This window comes from Tetrao urogallus (genome assembly GCF_951394365.1).
Source record: "Tetrao urogallus genome assembly, chromosome: 3".
NCBI lineage: Eukaryota > Metazoa > Chordata > Aves > Galliformes > Phasianidae > Tetrao > Tetrao urogallus.
This window is the reverse complement of record NC_136815.1, coordinates 88,588,231-88,612,563: the sequence shown is the minus strand read 5'-3', so window position 1 is coordinate 88,612,563 and position 24,333 is coordinate 88,588,231. Positions and strand designations below refer to the sequence as shown.

Genomic DNA, 24,333 nt, shown 5'->3' with positions numbered 1-24,333 from the left:
TGTATGTTCTTCTGTGCTTCTGAGGGATATGTAGAGCTAAGCACTTTGCTTCCTGGTAGAATGGGTCTGATCTGGGACATTCCTGGCACCTTCTGCCATGGCCTGGCTAGCAGGATGTAGATCTACTAGCCAGGTAGTAGTAGAAGGTAATGGAAAGAGATGAGTTGCAAGGGGGTTTTTCTCCAAGGCAATGAATAATCATTACCACTGAGGGTTGACTGGGCAGCTCCTCCTTCACAATAGCAGGCTAAAGAAGATAAAAGGTACTTGGAAGAAGCAGCTGAAGTGGAAGGTTGTGATGAATCTCACTATAAGTACTGCTTTGTATAAGGATTGCCTCAAGTTTGTGCTCAGCCTTACCATCTCAATGTGGGAGATAGTGTCTCCTCTTTTGGTCATCATGCTCATTTAGCCATTTTATTCTCACCTTACGAGAGAGGTCAAAAGATTTTAGAAGCACAAACCTCCACTCTGCTGATGGCTAGGTCAACCTCTGTGAGCAATTCTAGAGCCTTAGATTTAAGAAGCAATGACAGAAGGTGTCGTCATGGCCTCTTCGCTGTATCCCTGTTTTGACCTGTCATCTGCCACTGCTAAGTCATCTCTTACTCATCTATTAAGAGTTTAAATTGGATGTCTAGATAGTATTGAGTATTGCCTTCGGAGGACTTCTGCTCTGTGGACTCCCAGTATTCAGGAACAGATCTAAAACCTTTGAAAAACAGATCTGTGAGAACTTTGCTTGAACTTGTGCTTTGGTATGTTTCTGTTGGAGAGTGGGTTTGTGGACTTCAGTATTCTTGGATAAGGAAAGATTTTTCGCAGGCAAGAACTGTTTCTGGATGACACACAGGTTGAATTGCAGTTTAGCTATGAGATAACCCTGCTCCTCTAGCAGAATCTTTGAAAGTGACCCCATGAGCTGGGCTCTTGGCTATGCCTACCCAAATGCAACACAAATACACAAGTAGTGCTTCCTGGTGGAAAAGAGGCGTTAGTTTTAGGGTGGACTATATTAGCTAATTTAATGAAGTTTTGTGGTGTTTCTTCTGATTCTGATGGCTCTTTTTGTACTCTGGACATTTTTGAACTCCTGTAATTCCAACGAATTGAGAAAAATTCTTTCTGCAGAGCAAGGTTAACTCTGATATATCAGAAAAAAATCAGAACTCATAGAAGTAGGCGAAATTTTCATATTTAGGGAAGAGCAATTGTCTGGAATAGTTCAGTAAAAAGTGAAGTAGCCATAGTCATGATTATAATTACTATTTGATTATGTATCTGGGAAACTCTTTTTGTTTCAATTATCTTTGCCTGTTTGCCAAATTTTGCTTAATCTGTTGCAAATAATACTTGAAGATGCTAAATCTATACCCATCCCGTCTTTTAAAACATAGTGTTCTCATTCTGTCTTAGATACAGTAAAAGAACTTATTGTGTCTGCTGGAGATAACATACAAGTGATGCTACCCAAAAATGAGGTTGAACTGAATGCTTTTGTTGTCCCACCACCACCAACAGGTGAGTTAAATGGCCCTGCCATACAGGACATGTTCACAGTACCAACTTGTAAATGCAGATGAGTCCTGAGTTATGTGATCATCTGCACTTAGGGAGAAGATGTCTTTCTTATCTCCTCCATCTACTGTTGTTTATTTGTTTGTTTTGTTTTTGTTCTGGCTTTTGGTTGTTTTTGTGAATCCAATTGCTGAAAGCATTTCCTCCTTTGAGTTTCACATTTTGAAATGGCTTGTGTTTTCAGAATCTGAATTCATTAGCCAAATGATTCAACAGAAAGCCTGTCATTTCTACCTAAAGATTATGTTGCCCTGGTTATAGCATCTTGTTTTTAAGCAGAGAGGGAAAAAAAGGTGGAATCTGAACACACTGACCTTAAAACCACCAGATTCTGAGCTACAGTAGCAAAGAATACATATTTCATAGCTAGCCATGTAAAATGCATTCACTTCATGTGAAGCTGGATTTTAAAGTTATTTGTGAAAACTGTTCCTGTTGCTATTTTAGCAAGTTACAGCATACAATGGAAGCATAACTTGTATTTGTAACACTTCATTTTTCTGTCTCAAACAATAGCACTCATGATTTCCTACTGTAGCATTTTATCTGACTGGTAGTGAACTTGATTTCTTTGTTTCCTGGACTTACCTAGAAGGGAAATCTGATCATTCTTTTATTGTGTTATTGCACTAAGAAACATCCTATAACTATGAGTGGAGATTAATTAGTCACCCTGCTGACTATGGTGGTGAAATGGAGCGCAGGTACACCCGGACACTGAAGCTCTCTCATGTAAGTGAACTGTAAGCTCAAGCTTATTTAGTTTGTTCAGTTCTTTCACAGGAGTTTAACCTGTGATAAAGGGTGCCTTTATTTAAGGAATTCATGTTACTGTGAGTTTTCTTCACTTGCATGTATCACCAACTCTTTCACAGATCTTCAGAAACATGCCATCTTCTTCAGACCCTCATAATTTTCTAAGATAGAGTAAAAATTCCTAAGTTTTGGCTTTGTGTTCCTCACCTCTAAACAGTAAACAGTGTTTCTTATGTATGGGTTTATGGAAGGAACTCTAAGTTTCAGATATCCAGATTTTTCTGTTTACAACATGATTGGCAGATTGTATGCGCGTTGCATCTGTATGTTTCATCACGTAACTGGATTTGTTCTGTGTGTGCCTCAGCTGTCGGTGGGACTTTATGCCTTCAAAGTGACAGTTTCTGGTGAAAATGCCTTTGGCGAAGGTTTTGTAAATGTCACTGTCAAGCCAGGTAAGTCAGTTGACTGAAAGAATTAATTTCTTCAACACAAGTGGTAATACAACGTGTTTATGTAACAGTCTGTCTTCCAAGGGCATTTAGAAGTCCAGTTATGCAGAGATGTATTTCACGTCTTGCTGTCTTTAAAGCATTTTAAGGAAGTGCAGCTTAGGATCGTGCCTAATGTGTACAAGGCTTGAGGTAGTATCATGACACCTTCTGTGCTACAGGGATCAGGCATTAGGTGCTCAACTGGCTGTAGCTGCAAGTTACAGCACGGGTCTTTCCTGAGTTGTACCAGATGGAAGGGGCTGCAGCAGAAGCCTGGTGCTCTTCAGTAACCTTTTGTATCCTTTGGACAGCAGATATTGCAGAGCTGTCATTTTGAGATGTAGGTTACTGAGGACTATTGATTGGTAGAGTTACCAGATTATCTTTGCCCAGGTCCTCACAATTTTTTTCAATCCTATCTTTCTCACAGCTATCAGAATTAACCAGCCACCTGTTGCTGTTGCTTCACCCAAAGTACAAGAAGTTTCTTTGCCTACAACTTCTACCTTCATTGATGGCAGTCGTATGTACTTGCTTACCTGTATTACCCTGTATTTTTAATGCAGTTAAAAACTGTTCATCCATACTGAGTGGAATTCTTTCCATTCAATGCACAGAAGTTCCCTGAATCATTATTCACGTTGGGAATTTGAGGGCAGTTATAAGTGGTTTTTAAAAAGGTTGAGTTAATTGGATATATAAGATTGAATGATATTTATTCTAGAATGAGTTGCACTTGGAAGATTCTTATTTTCTGAAGTTTTTAGTTACAGAAGACATGATTGCTTGACTTTGTGTATGCGTGGAAATATGGTCAGCACATCAAGACAGTAGTGGTAAAATGCAGCCTTCTACTTGTGAACTGAGATAGTGTGTGGCCTTAGAAGTTCTTTCTGTCCTGGTTGGGGTCCCCATTACAGGCCTCTGTGCCAGTCTGGGTCCATGATAGAGAGCTGACATGTTTTGATTACTGCTCCTCTGAGTTTGTTTAAAAGTTAAGCAAAGGTTTGCTTTTATATTTACTAAGAACAAACAAACTGTAGAATGTACAAGAAGTTGTAGACTGCCCCACCTGGAGTACTGCATCCAGGTCTGGGGTCCCCAACACAGGGAAGTTGTAAAGCTTATGAACTGAGTCCACAGGTGAGCCACGAAGATGATCAGAGGGCTGCAGCATTTCTATGAAGACAGGCTAAGGAACCTTCGTTTGTTTGGACTGGAGAAGAGAAAGCTCTGGGAAGGCCTCATTGTGACCTTCCAGTATTTAAAGGGAGATTATAAACAGAAAGGAAAGGCACTTTATACAGGGATAGTGATAGGACAAGGAGGATAGTTTTAAACTAGAGGGGAGGTGTAGATTAGGTGTCAGGGAGAAGTTTTTTACTAAGAGAGTAGTGAGGCGCTGGAACAGACTGCCCAGAGAGGTTGTGGATGCCCCATCCCTGCAGATGTTCAAGGCCAGGTTGGATGGAGTCCTCTTGAAACTGATCTAGTGCTTGATCTAGCAGCTGTCAACCCTGCCTGTGACAGGGTTTGGAACTAGGTGATCATTGAGCCATTTTGTAGTTCTGTGATTCATCTGCAGAGAGGCTGGCTGAAATTGACTTTACCTTTGTTTTTTTTTGTGGTAAAGCATTCAAAATGTAACTCATCATCTGGTTCAATAGCTATCGTACATGAACTGTAGAAAACAGCTAGGGATCAGTGCATAAGAGACGTTAGTATTCATGCAGCCTGATGTTACACAGGGTACTGATACATTTTTCTTTAATTCATGTAGAAAGTACAGATGATATGAAGATCGTGAGTTACCACTGGGAGGAAATTAAAGGTCCTTTGCGGGAGCAGAAAGCATCTGCTGACACACCTGTCTTGCACTTGTCTAACCTTGTTGTTGGAAATTACACTTTCAGGTACACCTGCATGGATGATTTTCTTTTGAGTTTCAGGCATTTCTGTGGTGTCAGCTGGATGGGGTTTTTTTTGGTGCTTGTGCATACCTCCTTAAAGAACTTCATTTTACTTCTGTGTGCTCTTCGCCTTCATTTGATGGGGACCAGTTTCATCTTGTAGTGATTTTGTGACACTGGTATAATGATGCACTGGAGCACAAACCTATGCAAATCAAGGTATCAGAAATTAAATAACCTCCTACTTCCTGCAATAATAACTTCAAGAGAATATATATATATTTTTTCAGATGAGACTAAAGTCAGGATGTGAAAGTCATCCCCTGAATAGTGGTGACAAACAGAATAGTATTGGCAGTCTGATCCATGCAAGGTCCCATGGTGTGCTGAGTTTTGTAGTTCTTTTCTTCCTAAATGCCTTTGCCTTGCTGCTTTTTTCTTCCAGTTAATCCTTGCTGGCGATGGATTTTGTCCAGAAGACAAAAACAATGTTTATAGTCCTGGCTGCTTTAATTAAAAACAGAGATCATTTTCTGTACTTTTTAATTTAGCACCTTGTCCTGGACTTGTGCATTTTTCACTGAATCACTCTTGGCTGCCAATGAGTAACAGCCTGCAGGTCAGTATGTCATGTATCAGAGCAGCATCAGCAGAATCTGAAGCCTGTTGATGACCAGTGTATGGCATACATTGAACATGGCCCTTCGCATAAGCATCGCCAAAAATTGTTTCAGCTTCAGTTCTCTGTTCTCTACTGGAATTGTTCCATATTGTACAATGGCAGAAGACTGTTATTTTCTTTTCCTCTGTTGAAAAGGATAGGGCTCACATACATAGCTTTTAAGCGTGCTCTGAACACAAGGAAATTAAGAAATCACTTCTTCCATATGCCTCTGGGAGAGGCTGAGGTATTTGAACAATCCAGCAGCCTATTCAAGCTCACAGGAAATTAGCTGGAAGATACTCCTAACACACTTGGTTGTGCATCCATCGCAAAAGTGTGCAGTTGCTGATGGCAGGATCAGTAAGCATTATTGTTCTCTTTTGGGGAAGACTTCAAGAGTGGCTCCCTTCCATGCTTTTGTCTGTATGCAGTACTCACAAAAAGGGTGAATTGAAGATGTTGCAGGTTCCCACACCATGGAGAACAGTCTGTCATCACTTTCAGGTGTCACATTTTTAGATAATAAGTATATGATAATGCTGTGTTTCTGAAAGGCAGTAACGATTGTTTAAACACTATGTTACAGTTAGTTTTGACTTAAGATTTCCTTACAAAATCAGAGCTGATAATAAGCTCCATTAGTATTAGTAGCAATTTGTTTAAGAAATAAGAAGTTATGAGGTGTTACTGTGCTGTGATGAGGCAGAGTCTGTGAATATCCACAGTAGTGTTGGGTGCAGGGATTGCTCTGCAGTAGCAGATGAATGAAGTCACTGTTTTTTACTGAGTACATTTTTAAAGAACATACAGCAAAATCTCTGCAATTTGATGGAGTTGCCATTGACTGCACGGAAGAGGTTTCATCTGGGATCCAGAATAGATGTGCATTTTTTTAATAAACAGATTGCAAGCTGTGATTGAAAGTAGTCTTCTGAATTTCTTCCCACCTTAGTTGAAGGCTATGTGTTTCTACAGCGCAGGTTCGTAAAAGTTAAATCAGTGGCTCTGTTTTAGGAAGTGATTTTGTTCTCTTTGAGTGCAAGCAAAATGGGAATCTTTGGCTTCTGACTTGTCAGCAGTCTGATCTACCAAATGTCCAGTCTTGCCTTTTTCCTGTTGTAGACTCACTGTGATTGATTCAGACGGAGCAGCCAACTCCACAGTTGCGTCTCTGAGTGTCAACAAACCAGTGGATTACCCGCCTATTGCAAATGCAGGACCTAATCAGGCAGTCACTTTGCCCCAGAACTTCATCACGTTGAATGGAAACCAAAGCAGTGATGACCATGAAATTGTCAGCTATGAGTGGTCACTCAGTCCCAGAAGCAAAGACAAGGTTGTAGCAATGCAGGTATGCCTATTTCTCCTTGCACAGTACTAGAAAGTTCTTTCATCTTTGCCTTTAATATGAAGAGTAACATACAAAAGTAATTTTTCAGAAGCTTTTAAGTATCCAGAGTGCTGTTGTTCCTTTCTGTTGTGTTCAGCTTTTTAGACTCTATTACTATTTGTGATTTTATTTTTCTTCTTTTTTTTTTTTTTTATCACTCCTTATGGCCATTTCTGTTCCCTGCTATTGCTTGTGTTCTGGTGGTTTGGAAAAAACTTCAGTTCACTCTGCCTAATCCTGGACCCTGGAGCTTGCTCCACAGATTTGCATCTTCTGATTCAACATTATAAAACACGGGTTTCCTATGAATGCTAATTGATTTTACTCTTTATTTTTTATGGCTACATATTTATCTTTTATCTTCTGTTTTTTTAAATCTGAGAACTCAAATCAATACAAATACAATTTCAGTGCACTTACACTCACTGGGGTGCAGGTTCTTGTAGATGATTAAAGTAATTAATATAATGATTCCAGCTTCAGAACTTCAGAAGCCATTTTTAAGGGAGATGTGAGCTCTCTGTGTTTAAAAGGCAAATGCTTTAGGCTTTCCAAACTGGAAAGAGGCCACTTTGTATAGATCATTTTTAAAAATAAGCTCTGATGGTCAGATAATCATGTATCATATCCTTTAGTTCACATTAGACTTCCCTGAATAACTGTGATAATTGTGATTTTGATTGATGAAGAAGGAAAGGGTGATTCCTCGTGAGATATGTAAATGATCATTGTGTTAGCAAAAGGGCATGGAGTTGGGCCTAATCTTTTTGTGAGCTTTTGTGTATATATATATGTGTGTGTGTGTGTGTATTAACTAATAGTGCTGGAAGTATATGCTCAGAACAGAGTTGCTTTGTTTAACTTTTCTATTTCCATAAGCCTACCTGGCTGGAATCAAGTATGCTGTTGTTCTTTTTAATGACTTATTTTTGCATTTAACTATTTTTAGAAATAAATACTGGATTAAACACTGTCATTGTTAATGTCCCATGTGTCTAACAATTATTGTTGTTCAGAAATAATGCAGCAATTATACTAAAAGTTAAGAAATTAAGATTTTATGTTGATAAATATATCTCTGGATTGATAGACAGTTGCAGTACTGAATATATGACATCTGCCTGTACGTCAAATTTTAAGTATCCTCTTTGTCTGCAAGGTGCTTTTGCTCAAGTCATGTACTTATTTGGAATTAAAATGTATTTTACTTTTCCTCCACATCTGCTCTCTTACTATATTTTTGTACCCCATGAGTACTTTTTCTCATCTCTCTCTCACTGCCATGCAGGGAGTGCGGACTCCATACCTCCAGCTATCTGCAATGCAGGAAGGAGATTATACCTTTCAGCTCACAGTCACAGATTCAGCAAGGCAGCAGTCCACTGCTGAGGTCACTCTGATAGTACAGCCTGGTAAGCTGACTGACTGCAGGCATATCTGGGTCCTTCAGCGTGGACCAGCCTGAATGCCTTAGCACTGTCCATCAGATCTCTCTCCTCATAGAATCATCGAATCACCAAGGTTGGAAAAGACCTACAAGATCATCCAGTCCAACCATGCACCTATCACCAATAGTTCTCACTAAACCATGTTCCTCAGCACAAAATCCAGATGTTCCTTGAACACCTCCAGGGTTGGTGACTCCACCACCTCCCTGGGAAGTCCATTGCAGTGCTTGTATTGCACCATTCAGGTGCAGTCTGGACATCTGGTGTTCCTCCATCAAGGACTCCTTCACCTCTGTTTCGTATCAAAACAAACAGTAAAAAAAAGTGCAGAATTCCAGGAAATCCAGGCAGTGATCCTGAAGGCTCCCATTGGCCTGATTATATAAGGCGCTATGCATGTTTGAGAGTACTGAACTAAAATGTAGCTTTCAGTTTAATACCCTGCTAAGCTGTTCACCGTGTCAGTCAGTGATTTGCTCAATTTCTTACTGTTTTGCATTTCAAGAATCCTGGTGCAATCTGAATTCTCACTACAGTTCTTTTGCCAGACAAAAAAATGAACTCTCTCAAGCAGAGAGTTTCAAAAGCTGCTTCTTTCACATCAGTGTTTAGATTTGGGAGCTGAATGATGAGTAAATGCAAGTGCACCAGGCGTACAAAGTATTTTTTTTTTTTTTCCAATTTTTGATAATATGTTTGCATATTGCAGGTTCTTACATCTGAAGTGGACATTTCTGCTCATGTGAAGGTCTCATATTACACTGTGGAGCAGTGTTATGTCTCGTTCATTTTGCTCATTCTACAGCTACTTCTAGAACCATTGAATGCATTGGGTTGGAAGGAACCTTAAAGATACTCTAGTTCCACCCCCCCTGCCATGGGCCAGGACACTTCCCACAAGACCAAAGCCCCATTGAAACTGGCCTGGAACACTCCAGGAGTGGGGCATCCACAGCTTCTCTGGGCAACCTCTTCCTGTGCTTCACCACCCTCTGAGTAAAGAATTTCCTCTTAAATGTCAGTGACCCTTTTTAGGGAAACTCTGCAATGGGCATTTACCAAAGGAACCAGGAATGTGAATTGCAAGTACAACATGTATGGGTGGTATGTTTTAGATCGGTGACAGTGTTGAAGTAGGAAGGAGCTATTGCTGAATTCACGTTAAAGTGGAAATGAATATACAGGAGAATAGTAGTGTTGGTGGTTTGCCATGCCACAACAACAACATTTGGGAACAGAATAATAAGTTATATTTTTTCACCAAATCCTCAAAGGCTCAAAATTGAGACTAGCTTAGCGGCATCGCATAGACCTTGAGCGCCAGGAAACTTGGCCCGCTATCTTCTTTACCACATTTGTGTAGTCAGAGTGGTGGAGGCAGATAAATGCTACACCACTCCTGTCATAAAACACTTTTATACAGTGTACTTGAGCAGGCTACAGAGTTCATGGAGTGTTACCGTGCCGTCAAATGTGACTGAGACAGGGAAGAACGTGCTGTGGAATTTGACTAGTTGCAGAGCTGGTCTCTCCAACCAAGTACTTTTTACTGATTTGAGTGTGTTATATGCAATCACTAGGAAGTGGTGGAACAACTTAATCCTAGAAACCATTTCCAGGGACAGGAAGAACAAGAAAATCCTCAAGCTCAGGTTCACCAGAAGGAAGTCATGCCTAACCAACCAGATAAACTTCTGTTATCAAATCACCAACCTGGTTGATGAGGGGAGAGCAGATGGGGGTCTTATTGGCATATATACCCAAAGGGAGTTTGCAGAGAAGATGGAGTCATACTCTTCAGTGGCATCCAATGCCAGGGCAATGGGCATAAACTGGAACACAACAGGTTTCCTCTGAACACCTGGAACACCTGGGTGCTGTGTGGGTGATGGAGCACTGGCACAGGTTGTCTAAACAGGCTGTGGAGTCTCCTCTTGGAGATCTTCAGAAGCCTGAACATGAGCCTGGACAACTGCTCTGGGTTTCCCTGTTTGAGCAGGGGCTGGACCTGGTGTACCCAGAGATGCCTTCCAACTTAAGCTACTGTGTGGTTCTCTGAATCTCTGGTTCATGCTTTTTGAGCCTCCTGGCAGGCTTCTAATTCTGTGTAAAATCTTTCTTGCTGATTGACAGTCTTGCTAGCAACTAACCAGCAAGTGTGATACATTAAATCTTATTTTTACAGAAAATAACAGCCCTCCAGTAGCAGTGGCTGGCCCTGACAAGGAATTGACGTTCCCAGTAGAAAGTACTACACTGGATGGAAGCAGAAGCCAAGATGACCAAGGCATTGTCCTCTATCATTGGGAAAATATCAGGTAATCAGGTACCTAAAGAGATATATTACTAATCTACAGTTTAGAGGAAAAAAAAAAAAAAAGAGGGAAGGAAAAAAAGAGAAATTACTTGACTTCCAGAGCCTCTTAATACTGTTGAAAGTATTTGAGTGTTTGAAAACTGCTTTGAGAGTTTTCCTCCTTAGGTGGTAATAGGTTGAGAGATAACAATTCTAAATTCATTTGGCCTTGCTTATGTTTTATTCTGTGTCATCTTGAAACCTGGAGTCACAAAGTTATTTTATGAGGAAATTATAGGAGCTCTCTTATCTTCCATTAAGGAGGGCAACAGGCATAGGTACTCTCCTGTAATGTGTAATTTTTTCCTGTCAGTGCTTTCATAATCTCTTCAGTTTGTTGGATAACAAAGGAAAAATTATCCAAACAATCCCTTTAGCCAGAGCTTTCATTAGAAATGACTGAAGCACTGTTGAATAGTGATTAAAAATGCTGTAGAGAAGCTTGTAATTGTATGCTCAAATACAGAGCTAATTGATCCTTAATAAAAGAACAAAGGTATTCGTTTGTGTAGCTGTCCTGTCCACAGCACAGAAATGAATTTGTAGGCACCCAGTATGTGTTGTAAGTGACTTTTAGACCAGCAGCATTTGCATATGCTCCCACAGAATAGTTCAGCAAGGAGGCTGAACTGAGGTGCATTTTCTGCTCTTCTAATGATGGTATGTGTGCTGCTTGAGTGTTTTGAATTTCTGGAAAAAGAAGCAATTATGAACTCTCTAATCTAAACTCACTGTCTTAATTTCTTTACTGTCAGTGCTTGCAGAAGTGATAGAACCCCAATATCCATAACAGCAAATGATATGAGTGGTGCTGCTCTGAGAGAATTTTGTCTGGCTTTGACAAATTATTTTTATGAGATGTTTTGTTTCAGTGGGCCAAGCTACGTGCAGATGGAAAATGGTGACAAAGCAATAGCAACTGTGTCTGGTCTTCAGGTTGGCACCTATCGCTTCAGACTGACAGTTCAAGACCAGCAGGGGTTAAGCAGTGCATGTGTGCTGTCTATTACTGTGAAGGAAGGTAAGCCTATTGCTGCTGCTTAGGATGTAGTAGGCAGCTTGCCAGTTAGTTTAGTCACTGACAATGTAAAGAAACTCAGAACAGGAACAGCTAATGTATTTGTTGTCGTCTTTCAAGGGATTCGAGAAGAATAACTTCCATTTTGTAATAAAGGAGTATTGCAAGTAACTGCTAAAATCACTTTCTGCTTTTACATCTCTCTGCCTTCCACCCCACCCTTTCTCTCCCCCTCTCTCTCCAGCTGATAATCAGACCAGTGAGGCATTTCATTTATCATCACAGCTTTCCAGAGCTCTGTCTTATCAGTTGTGTTCTACACAGAAGTCAGTGATGTCTGACTTCTGGAAAGAAAATGTTTTCATGCTTCTCTCACAGGTCATGTTATAATTTCACTTTTGCAGTGAGCAAAAAGCATTCAGGATCTGTAGTTATTATTGGATACTTTGCTTAAATACAGATATGAAAAAGTAAGATTTCACACAAGCTTCTATTACACAGAGCCCAGCATAGTGCTCTCATGCTGAGCTGTGTTTCTGAGGCAGGTAGAAAAAGGTGATCAGATGCAAAAGTTACTGTGGGACTACGAATAGAGTACCCCACAGTGCTTTGAAATATGTTTTTTGGATAATATTTCTTGTCAGTGTTCTATTCAGGGTGCAGAGCTGCTTTTGTCAGATTATTGTAATTCCAGAGCCAAATTCTGTATACCCGCTCATCTTTTTCCTGTCCCTTTGATACAAGATTCTCTTGTTAGTGCCTGTAATCATCAGGGTAGAGAATTAAAGTGTGGGTGTGTTGGCAGTGGTGGTCACATCTTGCATGAATTGAAAGCAAATTCTTCTCCACTACTTTTATGGCTAGAAAACAACAGTCCACCCCGGGCACATGCTGGTGGGAAGCATGTTCTGGTGCTTCCCAATAACTCTGTTACCTTGGATGGCTCAAGATCTGCTGATGACCAAGGGATTGTGTCATATCTGTGGATTCGGGATGGTCAAAGCCCAGCCGCTGGGGTAAGTTTTTTTGAAAGCTCTAAATGGACTCAAATTCAGCTCTAAGGTTTGTTGTTCACTGCAGAAGGGCAAGCAGGGATGACTCATGAGATGCAGTAGAGGATGCTGTCTACATCTGATTTATCTCCTCAGCTCTCTCTAATGCTTTGGTTCAAGTAGCTTGTGTCATTTTCAGTAGTGCAAATTGGTAAGAACTGTGAGAGGAGAAGGGAGGATGATAGCAAAGCTTCTAGAAGTAATTCACTTAAGTATATGAGGAGGACTGGAGAGATTTCAGTTACAGCTGGCAGAAATGTTGAAAATTCATAAACTTCAAGGAGAGGAAATGATATATAAGAAAGCAGAACTAATGATACTAGAGTAAAATTGAGAAATAATAATGTGACTGTCTCGGGCTTTCAGGTAGATGGGGACTTGAGGATGTCAGCTGTTCTATCCGAGGTCTTTTTTATTTTGTTTTGTGTTTTGTTTTAATGAAAAGAATCTGTATGCAGAGATCCTTATTAACTCCCACTTGCAAATTTGCATTATTCTGCTATGAATTGTGGATAGGTCACATTTGTCATAAAGCTAAAGCAAGAACTCACACTGTCCTATCAGATACCTGAGTTGATATTCGTATCTGCAATTTTATCTGAGGGTATAACCATGCTGGTGCCTATTTTTGCAGGATGTGATCCTTGGCTCAGACCATGAAGCAGTATTGCAGCTAACAAATCTGGTGGAAGGAATCTATATTTTTCACTTGCAAGTGACAGATGCCAAAGGAGATTCAGATATTGACTCTGCTACTGTTGAAGTGCGGCCTGGTATGACAATTAAAAGGTCATCGATACGTTGTGAATACCTCATCTTTGTTCTCCTTTTCTCTTCTTCCAGTGTTGACAAGATTTTGTCAGGCTAAAACACAAATAATTCTCTCTTCCTGTCATCTTTTTGCACTTCTCTCAGTTGGCATTGTGTGTGTTGAACAAGACGTGCCGGAATTCTTCTTTCCCCCCATTTGTAGCATTGCTCTCCTAGATAAATATCTGAAAATTACACATCTTACTCTCTTAGTTTCAGATGAGACAGGATTGCTTTATTTGGAGTGTCTGCTATTATGCTGTGTTTGGGTTCTAGGAGAAAAACAACATTGATAACTCACTGATGTTTATACTTTCCTGCTAAGCCAAAGCTGTTCACAGCAAAGAGCCCAAGGAGCTGGGAGGGAATAGAATTAGGACAGCTGACTTAAACTGGTCAAAGGTATATTCCATACCATATGACATCAAGCACAAGTTTTGTAGAGGGTGGCACTGCATCTTGCTCTCTTCCACTGCTCAGAGGGTGGTAGTGAGCAATTGCTTGTGCATCACTTGTCACATACATTTTTATAGGTATACAGTCATGACTATTTTCCTTTGCTTTTTCTCTGTCTTAGTAAATAGTTTTATTAACCCACAAGTTCTACTTTTTTTTTTATTCTCTCCCCTGTCCCATTGGGAAGAGGGGAAGTGAGCAAATGACTGTGTGATGTTGAGCCACCTACCAGGTTAAATAACAGCACTTAATGTTTTCATTTAGCTACTTATTGGTTTTCTGTCATACATTGTAGTTTCTTGGTTTTGGTTTTTTTTTTTGTGGTTATTGATGGGTTTGGCAAGTAGCAAGATGTGAACTGTGCATTAAGTTTAGGTACAAATGCTGCAATAATGTGTTTGTGTTGGCTTTTTCCTTCTCTTATTCTGAAGAACAAAAACAAACCCCCAGGACTTTCAGAATGTTTTAAATTGGCTTGTCATGGTCTGATATTGCTCATATATAGTCTTGTCTTCAATTGTAAACTCGGTGGTTATGTGATGGAAACAATGAGTTGGGTTTTCAGGAAATTAATGTGAGGCAACTCTGTCAGATTTCGTGTTTGTCTGGTTCCTGGGCAATTATTTTATTTCTTCCTCACTTTATTATTGAATGTAGTCATGTGGTAGTTGGCTCAAAAGTATCATTGCATGTCTGTGAAGCTTGTTTTGTTTGCAAATGTAAATACTATTTGAATATATTTCTCATGTTTGAAGAGAAATATTTTTGGTATTTCTGAATCTGACCGTCCCCATTTAGGCTCATTCCCTAAGTCTTGGATACTACCCTGCGAGTCTGTCTTTGCATCCCTTTTCCTCATTGGTAGCCAGTAGATCACTGGCAGGTAACTTAAAAATTAGACTTACCTAGCACTTACCTCAGACCTTCACGTGGCAGCATTATGGGAAACAGATGTTGTTTTTCTGCACAGAGATGTGGTAATGCTGAAATACACACTGCTGTGTTTTTTTCCCGAACTGATAGAAGGTGTAATTGCTATCTTACCAGATTTATTTCAGAAAATGAAAAATATTTCATTTCAGTGTGAAAAAGTAGGCTAAGTACTTTTGTAGGAACACAAAAGGGGTGGCGTATAAGTGACGTTGGTCTTATGCAGGGAAATACAGTATTGATAAGTAATTGTAATACCACATGTTGTCTTCATTCAGTGCTGAAATATTTTCCAGGCTCTGATACCAGACCTTGTCTTTCTTCTGGTAGATCCCAAAAAGAGTGGTCTGGTGGAGCTGATTCTGCAAGTTGAGGTGGGACAGCTGAGTGAACAGCAGAAGGACACACTGGTGAGACAACTAGCTGTATTGCTGAATGTCTTGGATTCAGATATCAAAGTTCAGAAGATACAAGCATTCTCAGATATAAGGTACAAAGATGCCCTGCTGTGCCAGGAAGATTTATGATTTTCATCAAGTCTTTCACAGCTCGCAGTTAGTTGCAAAATAATGTAGAAAATGTTACTGAAAATGCTGCTGTATATATTTTAAGAAGTGAGTTTCCTCTCTTGTGGTAGGAAATTGATGGAGTTCTCCAAGAGCTTGGTTTTTAAATATTTTATTTTAAAAAATCCTCTGCATAGATTATCTTTTTTTATTCCCTTAATTATCTTTTATTCCTTCAAAGAAAGTTCATGCAGAATTTCAGTGTCTCTGTTCCATGTAGAGTTACTATTTTTCCCAAATGCTGGCTGGCATAAGATGGACAGACCTTCTCACAGTGAAGCAAATACTGTATTTCAAAATAAGTTTCCAGCTGTATCCGATCACGCTTACTTTGGTTCCCCTTTTTTCCTCTCCAAGCTTCTGATACTTTTAAGTACCTTATATACATTTGCCCAGGTTACTGATCAGAAAAAATCATTTTTTCATAGAAAAATGAGCAGATTTTGCAGTATTCTACATACAGTATCCTACTCCAAAGTAAATATCTTTTCTATTTGCATTAGAGGGGTGGAAGTGGCCATATGCAGCATGATTGTTAAAAACCTGTTGACATCATACTCTGAATTACCTCTTGTTAACTGCTCGGTGGTTTAAAAATCTATTTCAGTATTTATTCACCTCTCTGAGAAGCTCTTAACATTAAAAAAAGGAAAAGAAAATCCAGTGTCTGTGGCTATAGTACCTTTAAGTTCAGGTTGAATATTAGGAAGAAAATTATTTTAGTGAGAATCATGAGGTATTGGAACAGGATGCCCATGAAAGTGTTGGAAGTCACCATGTCTGGAGATTTTCAAGGAAAGGGAGATGTGGCACTGAGTGACAGGTTGTGATAGATTGATGGTCAGATTAAATGAACTTTAGTTTTCTTCTCCAGCCTTAAAGATTCTGTGTTGAATTGCAGCTTCCAACTACTACTTCTCAACTAGAGCTGTTTCTGGAAGCACATGATGTTGGATGAGATCAGTACTACCAAAACTTCTTGAATTTTCTAGATTTCCTCTGACTGCTTCGGGATGCTTTGTGATAGGTACTAGACAAGTGGAGTGAAAGCAGACATTGAGTACATTCTTCTCATAAAGTGAGAGTCAGGAAGACCTTTCTTATTCTCACTCTCCTGCTGTGAAGAAACTCAAGAACCTACTGGTGCTTCTGGCTCAGAATAAAATAGTTGCTGTGGTATTTGGATGGAGCTGGCTGATGTATAGACAGAATTCCCTAATCTGTATCAGTAGTGATATTTGCTTTTCAGAAACAAGCGAAACCGAAGGCTGTCAACTGAATACCTGACACAAGTAATCTCAGACAGCAGCCCTAACCCATACTGTTCTTTCTACAGCACTGCAGTTGTGTTTTACGTGCAGAATGGGCATCCTTCAAAGGTGATCAAGGCATCAGATGTGTCTCGAACTCTGCACGTGCAGCTTCTGAAAGAGAAGGCTGACTTTCTGCTTTTTAAAGTCCTGCGAGTTGACACAGCTGGTATGTTTACCATCTGGTGCCTGGGATTTTTCTTTCTGGAAGATGATGTTGAGGATGATACTTGAAATGCATGCTCATGTGTGTTAAACCAGTACCAGTTACTTGTGTTCTTTTAAAGATATGCTTTTGCCTGCTGTTATGGATAAAGCCTTATCTGACATAGATTAGGAAAACCTGGGAAACAAGGAGAAAGATACACTACTCGTATAATCTTTTGTTGGAAGATGAGCAAAACTCATCATAGCCATACTATAGAACGTTCCATGTCTCTTCGAGGCTTTTAGTGTTCAGTAGTAGGTGTATAAATGGTCAGCTCATCACTGTGTTCACACTATCTTCTAAGGAGATTATATTTGCATCATAAGTGGGCCCTAGGGGGTTTCATAGTGAAGTTTTGCTTGAACTTCAAAGCCTAGCCTGACGTTAAGCTGTAGTAGTAACATGACCCCTGTATGACACTCATATTACAGATATGACTTCCTCTATCATTTAAAAATCAGCAGATAACAATCCAAATGCAAACAGAGTATGCAACTGTAGCACTAAAACTAGTCGTAAATTCTGACTTTGTTCATGTGTTGAAAAGGGCTGTTCTTTTATTGTAAATACACTTGGGTTACCAGAATATATAGGCATCACTTGAAAATATTGCTTAATAGTTTGCTGCACACAGCAAATCTGCCACTATAAGTTTAAGAGGAATAACCTGAGTTTATTCTAATGTGGCATGTTGTTCTAGCAACAGATTCTGCTGTAAGCATATGATGTGTAACTGTTCAGATCCTTCAATTCAGTTACGAAATACTGAAATGCACTTTGGTGGTGGTGTGATGCTTGCCTTACAGTGCTTGGTAACACTGGCATTCCTGAGATCTCAGGTACTCTAAAAGTTCTTACAAATATGTCATAAATGAAGGAGGAAGTCTGAACTCTGCAACTTCAGCTCATCATTACTTGTGGTTGGATGAATCTGTTCTCAACTTGCATACAATTTCAGCATTGTATGCATAAGATATTCTCATCTTTCTCTTCACAGCCTGCTGAAACGCACACCTGCTTAATACATGACATCAAGGTTATGAATTAGATGCTTTACCACCTACCTAGTCTCACAGTAAGGGAACACATAGCAAGTTGTCTATTTATACAGCTAACTTACGTTTGTTATTGTTCTTAGCATGTCTTTTAAAATGCTCTGGACATGGACATTGTGATCCTATAACAAAGCGCTGTATTTGCTACCAGCTATGGATGGAAAACTTAATTAATCGTTATCTAAATGATGGCGAGAGTAACTGTGGTGAGTCATTTTTCTTTTTGTGAGACTATTCCTATTTGCTAACAGAACAGGAGGTAGATGTTGGAACATAGATGTTAGAACAGTCTCTTTGTTGTCCAACCTGCCAATATCCTTCTATACAAAGAAACATCTTCAGATTATTTCACTCGTGTCTTGAAATATTAGAGACTTATAAATAGTAATCCTTAATTTAAACTTCTTAAATATTTTAGGAACAGAATTTTAAAAGTATCATGGAGTGGAAAGTGTAAGAATTTTAACTATCAAGGGTGAGAACTTGAGTAAATTTGGGACGGTGTGGCAGGTTTGTTTGATACTGCGTGTGTTGCAAAGCTCTGGGGTGCCTTCATCAGGTTTTTGAAAAGCTGAAAAAGAAAGCAACAACTTACATTTTCTAAGTTATTGTTTGATGCTTCCGTGCCAGAAGTGTAACCTGACCTAAGAAAAGCGAACGCCGATGTTATGGACTGAGCAATATTGTCATCTATTAATCTTTAACTTCTTAAGCTGATTAATTACACTCTGGTTTGTTGCTTTTTTTTTCACTTCACCTGTTGCACCTGGGAAGTACAATCTAGTTTCATCATTTTAACCACGTCTGTATTCCATGGCACACCTAACAAATCAAGTTTAACATTACATAGGGACCTCCTATCTAAATTAGTTTAAACAGTTTTAATTTAACTAAACAGGTATTTTGCATAGTTGAAGAAAAGCTGAACTTTTAGTACTCTGAAGACTTAGAGACATTTTGCTGAGCAATGCTCTAGTCTTTAAGTATCACAGAATCTAAGGGGCTGGAAGGGACCCATTGGGATCATCAAGTCTAACCTCCCTGCTGCATGGTATGAAGTAGAAGCACTTAGTAGTTGCCTCTGACCTGTTTTCAGATAATCCTAGAAAGGTATTTAGTCACAATCTGATAGTAAGAAAGGAATATCTTGGCCCACTCTGAAGATCAGGGCTCACTGGAAAAAACTCCCCAAGGAAAACTGTCTTCTAAGTACAGAGATAATTCCCAGAACCTTAAACTGCACCCCTTCCAGTTGCACAGGTGAGCTGCCTGTACCTGTGCTCCCAGGACTGGCCAGTCCTCTTTACTAGGTGCTCAGTCAATGGTTCAGGCTGTGAGCTAGCAGTTCCCATACACTACCAAGGCAGGTTCCCTGGAGTAGGCTGCACAGGAAAGTGTCCAGGTAGGTTCTGGATATCTCTGGAGAAGGAGACTCCACAGCCTCTTTTGGTGGCTGTTCCAGTGCTCTGTCACCTTCACAGTAAAGAAGTTCTTCCTTATATTTGTGTGGAACTTCCTCTTTTGCAGTTTCTGCCTGTTGCTTCGTTTTGTCACTGCACACCACTGAAAAGAGTGTGGCCCCATCCATTTGACTCCTGCACTTGAGATACCTTAAATAGCGATGAGATCCCTTCTCAACCTTCTTCTCCAAGCTGAAAAGTCCCAGATTTCTCAGCCTTTCCTTGGTTCTGTTGACATACTTGAAAAAGCCTTTCTTGTTGTCCTTGACCTCCTTTGTCTGATTTAATTCCAGGTGGACCTTAGCCTTCCTCATTACATTTCTGCAGGCCCTGACAGTGTTCCCGTATTACTGCCAAGTGGTCAGGCCCTTTTTCTAAGTTTCATAAACTTTCTTTTTCCCTTTGAGTTTTTCCATGAGTTCCTTGCTCACCTATAGAGTCTCCTGCCTCTTTTGCCTGATTTTTTACTCTTAGGGATGCGCTAGTCTTGAGCTTGGGAGAAGTGGTGCTTAAATGTCAACCCAAAAAGTAATGCTGTAGAAATTGATAGGAAGCACATGGCATTTGCTGCAAGCTGTAAAGTAAACTGTGGGCAAAGTATCTGTTAGCAGTGGTTGCTAATTTAAAAATCAAAATATGCAAGTAGAGGAATCTGTCACTGATCAGTTGTTCTCTTAAAGCATTGCTGAAATGTCACACAGGGTACAGCTATGCTTGAATTAAAGAAGGAGGACTGAGATGGTTACATTATGCTCTTGAATTCCAGCTTTTATGTGAATTTTGGCTATTTTATGATAGAAAAAATGGGTAGAGTGGAGAAAAGGTTTCGAAAACCCACATTTTCAGTTTGGAACTGTAAGAACACATTCTTCTGAGATAGAATCATAGAATCATAGAATCACCAAGGTTGGAAAAGACCTAAAGGATCATCCAGTCCAACCGTTCACCTATTCCCAATAGCTCCCACTAAACCATGTCCCTCAACACAACATCCAGCCTTTCCTTGAACACCCCCAGGCTCGGTGACTCCATCACCTCCCTGGGCATCCATTCCAGTGCCTGACCACCCTTTCTGAAAAGTAATACTTCCTAATGTCCAGCCTGAATCTCCCCTGCCGTAGCTTGAAGCCATTCCCTCTGGTCCTATCACTAATGACACGAGAGAAGAGGCCGACCCCCAGCTCACTACAACCTCCCTTCAGGAAGTTATAGAGAGCAATGAGGTCTCCCCTGAGCCTCCTCTTCTCCAGGCTGAACATTCCCAGCTCCTTCAGCCTCTCCTCATCAGCCCTGTGTTCCAGACCCCTCACCAGCTTTGTTGCCCTCCTTTGAACACGTTCCAGGGCCTCAATATCTTTCTTGCAGTGAGGGGCCCAAAACTGGGCACAGCACTCGAGGTGCGGCCTCACTAGTGCTGAATACAGGGGAAAGTGCTGAATATAAGGGAAAGATCATATGAATATGAATACAGGGGGAGATGATATGAAGGTGCTGATATCTCCTGTACTCCTTGTGTTTCTTTTTTTCAGAGTGGAGTATACTCTATGTGACTCTGTCTGCTTTCATTACGATTGTGGTCTTGATAGGGCTTGCCTGGTTCTGCATCTGCTGCTGTAAAAGGTACGTGATTTGTGTTTCTTTATAGTTGGGGTATAAGCAGCAACTGCACACAGCTGCCATATTTTAGTCCAGGCCTTAGCACTAAACCACTCAACTCCTTACAAACAAAGCTTCCTCCAGTTGCTTCTGTGTATATATGCTCTCCTTCTTTTTCTTTTTTTTTTTTTGGGGGGGGAGGGTGAACAAAAAAAAGAGGAATATCTTTCTGTGGCTGTTTGCATTCTTCTGTATTTTGAAAAACAAAAAGCCAGCGCTGGAATATCCTTCAAATTAAGAGTTTATTTATGTCAAAATGCTGAGTGTGTACTGCAGATTTTCATGATCTTGTCACACTGAGTCCTCCAGCTACTCCATGCTAACAAAAAATATGAGTCACATCCTGAAGGTCACTGAGATAAGACATGCAGATGGAGCTGCTCTCATCCTGTCTTTGACAGGAAAAGTAGGCATGACTGTATGTTTTATTCTCCTCTGTACCCAACATCCTACCTTGTCTTTCCTAGTGAGCCATTAAGAAATTATTAGAAACAGAAGTCTGCTCAAATTCAAATAACTAGATTTTTTGCTGCTGCATGAAAAAGCACAGCAAAGAGATGCTAAAGTGTTATCAGAAATGATACATTATTCCTGGACTTTTAACTTTATGTGGGGTATCTTTTCAGTGTGTAAGGGATGCTGTTTGAAATGCACAGGTGTTGGTATTGCTTTCTTTTTATGGTTGAAGGAACAGTCCTATTTGGTAGAAAACATTTAAATAGAAGTATGTCTTACATACGTGTGGGATGCAGCCTTAAAGGCTTGTGTCGATTTGCTAAGAAGGAGGGTTTTCATGGAGTTAGCTGCTTCCTTGCTTTTGTCCTCACATAAACACCTGAAACTTAAGGTGAGGATTTGCAGCTCTGTAGGAGTGAATGCTGGACAAGAATGAGGAAAAATGAGGTCAATTTTTGGCTACAGACCAGTAAAGCTTTGTCCCTGCATCTGTATGAGGGAGCCGTTCTCTGTTTTTGACTGGTCTTCTCTGTAAATATAACCAGACAAGCTTTACTTAAACTCTCTTAGTTTTAAAACAACCAACTAAATAAGGAAACATCTAAACAAGGAGCTAAGCAATTCTTTCAGAAATTTTATTTGGGAACTGATAGATATGTCTATCTTGCATCTAGCTAATGTGTTGGAATTGAACAAACTGAACCTCTGTGGGCTAGGAAATAAGGTCAGCTTTCCTGATTTCTTCATCTTTATGTATAAGACAGAGCAAATAAATTCTGCTCTCTGGTCCAGATTGTGCAGCTGCTTTTTGTGCGTATAAACTGGTACAACTCATCTTGAGTGGAGGTTCTGTATAGAGGGTATGTAGCCATGTGGGAATATAGGTGGATTTATGTGAGAGCTAAATATCTTTGTGGTAATTTCCTTTTTAGCAGAAAGAGGACTAAGATAAGAAAGAAAACAAAATACACCATCCTAGATAATATAGATGAGCAGGAAAGAATGGAGCTACGACCCAAATACGGTAAGAGCTACCTCTTTATTCAAGCAGTATAAGCTGAATTCAACCACCAAGTTTACAGTCAGTGGTTTTAAATTGATGTGTACAATCAGGAGGAGTACAGAAGCTGGAGTCTGATTGTCCCTCAGACTTTTTTCATGTAACCTCCTTTCCCTCACACACATGCTTCATAATTTAGATCTAATTTTATTGGTGCACAACGATTCCCTTCTGGATCATAAGTGCCTTCTTACGCATCAGGTACTCCAGCTGCTAACCCCTGCTCACATATATTTTAATTTACTTTATTTCAATTTTTAGCAGGGAAAATATTAGAATCCGGGGAAATATAATCATTGTGAGAAATAGCTTTTGAAATAAGAAAAATGTAAGATTTCTGTAGAAAATATGACCTCTCATTGCCAGTCACTTTAATCAGATAGCTGTGCAGACAGACAAATTTCCAGATTCAGGCCATTAGCAGGGGGTCACTATGTACTAAGATATTAGCCATAAACCATTGAGGCTGCAGTGAGATCAAAACTGTATCCACCGGACCATATTTTATACCTCCCAGACCAGTTTTTTATATGAGTGGTGAAAGTGATGCAGGCTTTTATGCTGAGTTTCAGAGAGTGTTTTCAACTGTTTTTTCCTATCACAGCAGAGTACAGGATGATCAAAAGCTGTCAGAAGTGAGATGTTTCTAATGAGCTTGCTTCTTCTTGTTGTTTCTGTCTGTTTTGTTTGTAATTTGTAGGCATCAAACACAGAAGTACAGAACACAACTCCAGCCTGATGGTTTCTGAATCAGAGTTTGACAGTGATCAGGACACTATCTTCAGTCGAGAAAGGATTGAAAGAGAGAATCCTAAAACCCTTATGAACGGATCAATCAGAAATGGTGTTTCCTTCAACTACAGCTCCAAAGACAGATAACTGAACGAGGGTAAAAGCACAGAACACACTGGCCCAACGCATCTAAAACGTGTTGACTAGCCTCTGATTTTCTAAATCAAAAACTTCCTAAAGTGTCAACTAATTGCAGGTGAAAGGATAAATTTCTAGAACAGTGGGTAGAAAGGGAGAAGAAAATATAGTCAGCTAACTCCTATTGTTACTGCTAGAGAAACATGGAAAAGCACGTAATGTTTCCTGCATGTTCCATGCTGATGTTTATCTGAAATTCAGAAGGCCATTTTTCTTGTATTGTACTACAAAATTAGCCAGGGTCATTATGCTACTAACAATAGATGGTAATTGAGATACATATAAATTGATGTCCTGTACTCCTGTCTTTTTCTCAGAGGAGCCATGTGATTATGAAACTGACTTAAAACAGCAAAAACCAATATGCAGTATTTCCATTCCTGCTGTAGAGAGCAATATGTTACTGCAGGCTCCATTGTCAGGTTAGGTCAGGAACACAGAGAGGGAACATTTGTAATGCACTGTGTTTTTCTGACTGTGCTTTGTGACTACCTTTTCTAGTGTAGTAATCATCAGCTGAAAATACCTTTGCTTTTAAAGGAAGTTTACAATTTTCTAGTTGCACTTAGCTGTAAAGTGATGTGATACATCTTTGTGTTGTAGGATGCAGTGTTCTTTGTATTTACATGTGTATGGTGGCTCAGTGTGGTGTCTGCAGGGAAGTCCAACCTTAGGTTGCTTCTTTGTAAACCTTTACCTTTGTAAAGACAAAGGCATTTCTGCTTTTCCTTGAGTTTGCTAGGCTTAAAGCCACGTCCCCAGTACTGTTC

At 39.9% G+C, this 24,333-nt stretch overlaps 1 protein-coding gene across 2 annotated transcripts in view; it reads left to right on the top strand.

Moving 5' to 3' along the window:
* The window catches only part of KIAA0319, a gene marked incomplete at both ends in the record, with an annotated part of 35,547 nt that extends 12,035 nt beyond the window's left edge, over nt 1–23,512 (top strand). The window contains 17 exons of one of the 2 annotated variants that reach the window (XM_079533294.1): nt 1,423–1,521; nt 2,213–2,310; nt 2,702–2,789; nt 3,259–3,351; nt 4,609–4,741; nt 6,525–6,753; nt 8,081–8,204; nt 10,426–10,558; nt 11,469–11,617; nt 12,479–12,630; nt 13,301–13,439; nt 15,193–15,352; nt 16,765–16,907; nt 18,085–18,207; nt 20,991–21,081; nt 22,506–22,597; nt 23,334–23,512. In XM_079533294.1, the coding sequence (XP_079389420.1) occupies nt 1,423–1,521; nt 2,213–2,310; nt 2,702–2,789; nt 3,259–3,351; nt 4,609–4,741; nt 6,525–6,753; nt 8,081–8,204; nt 10,426–10,558; nt 11,469–11,617; nt 12,479–12,630; nt 13,301–13,439; nt 15,193–15,352; nt 16,765–16,907; nt 18,085–18,207; nt 20,991–21,081; nt 22,506–22,597; nt 23,334–23,512 (2,225 nt within the window). Of the gene's footprint in view, nt 1–1,416; nt 1,522–2,212; nt 2,311–2,701; nt 2,790–3,258; nt 3,352–4,608; nt 4,742–6,524; nt 6,754–8,080; nt 8,205–10,425; nt 10,559–11,468; nt 11,618–12,478; nt 12,631–13,300; nt 13,440–15,192; nt 15,353–16,764; nt 16,908–18,084; nt 18,208–20,990; nt 21,082–22,505; nt 22,598–23,333 lie in introns of both variants that reach the window. The other variant, XM_079533293.1, reaches the window with a different exon arrangement.
* Nucleotides 23,513–24,333: the final 821 nt, after the last annotated feature.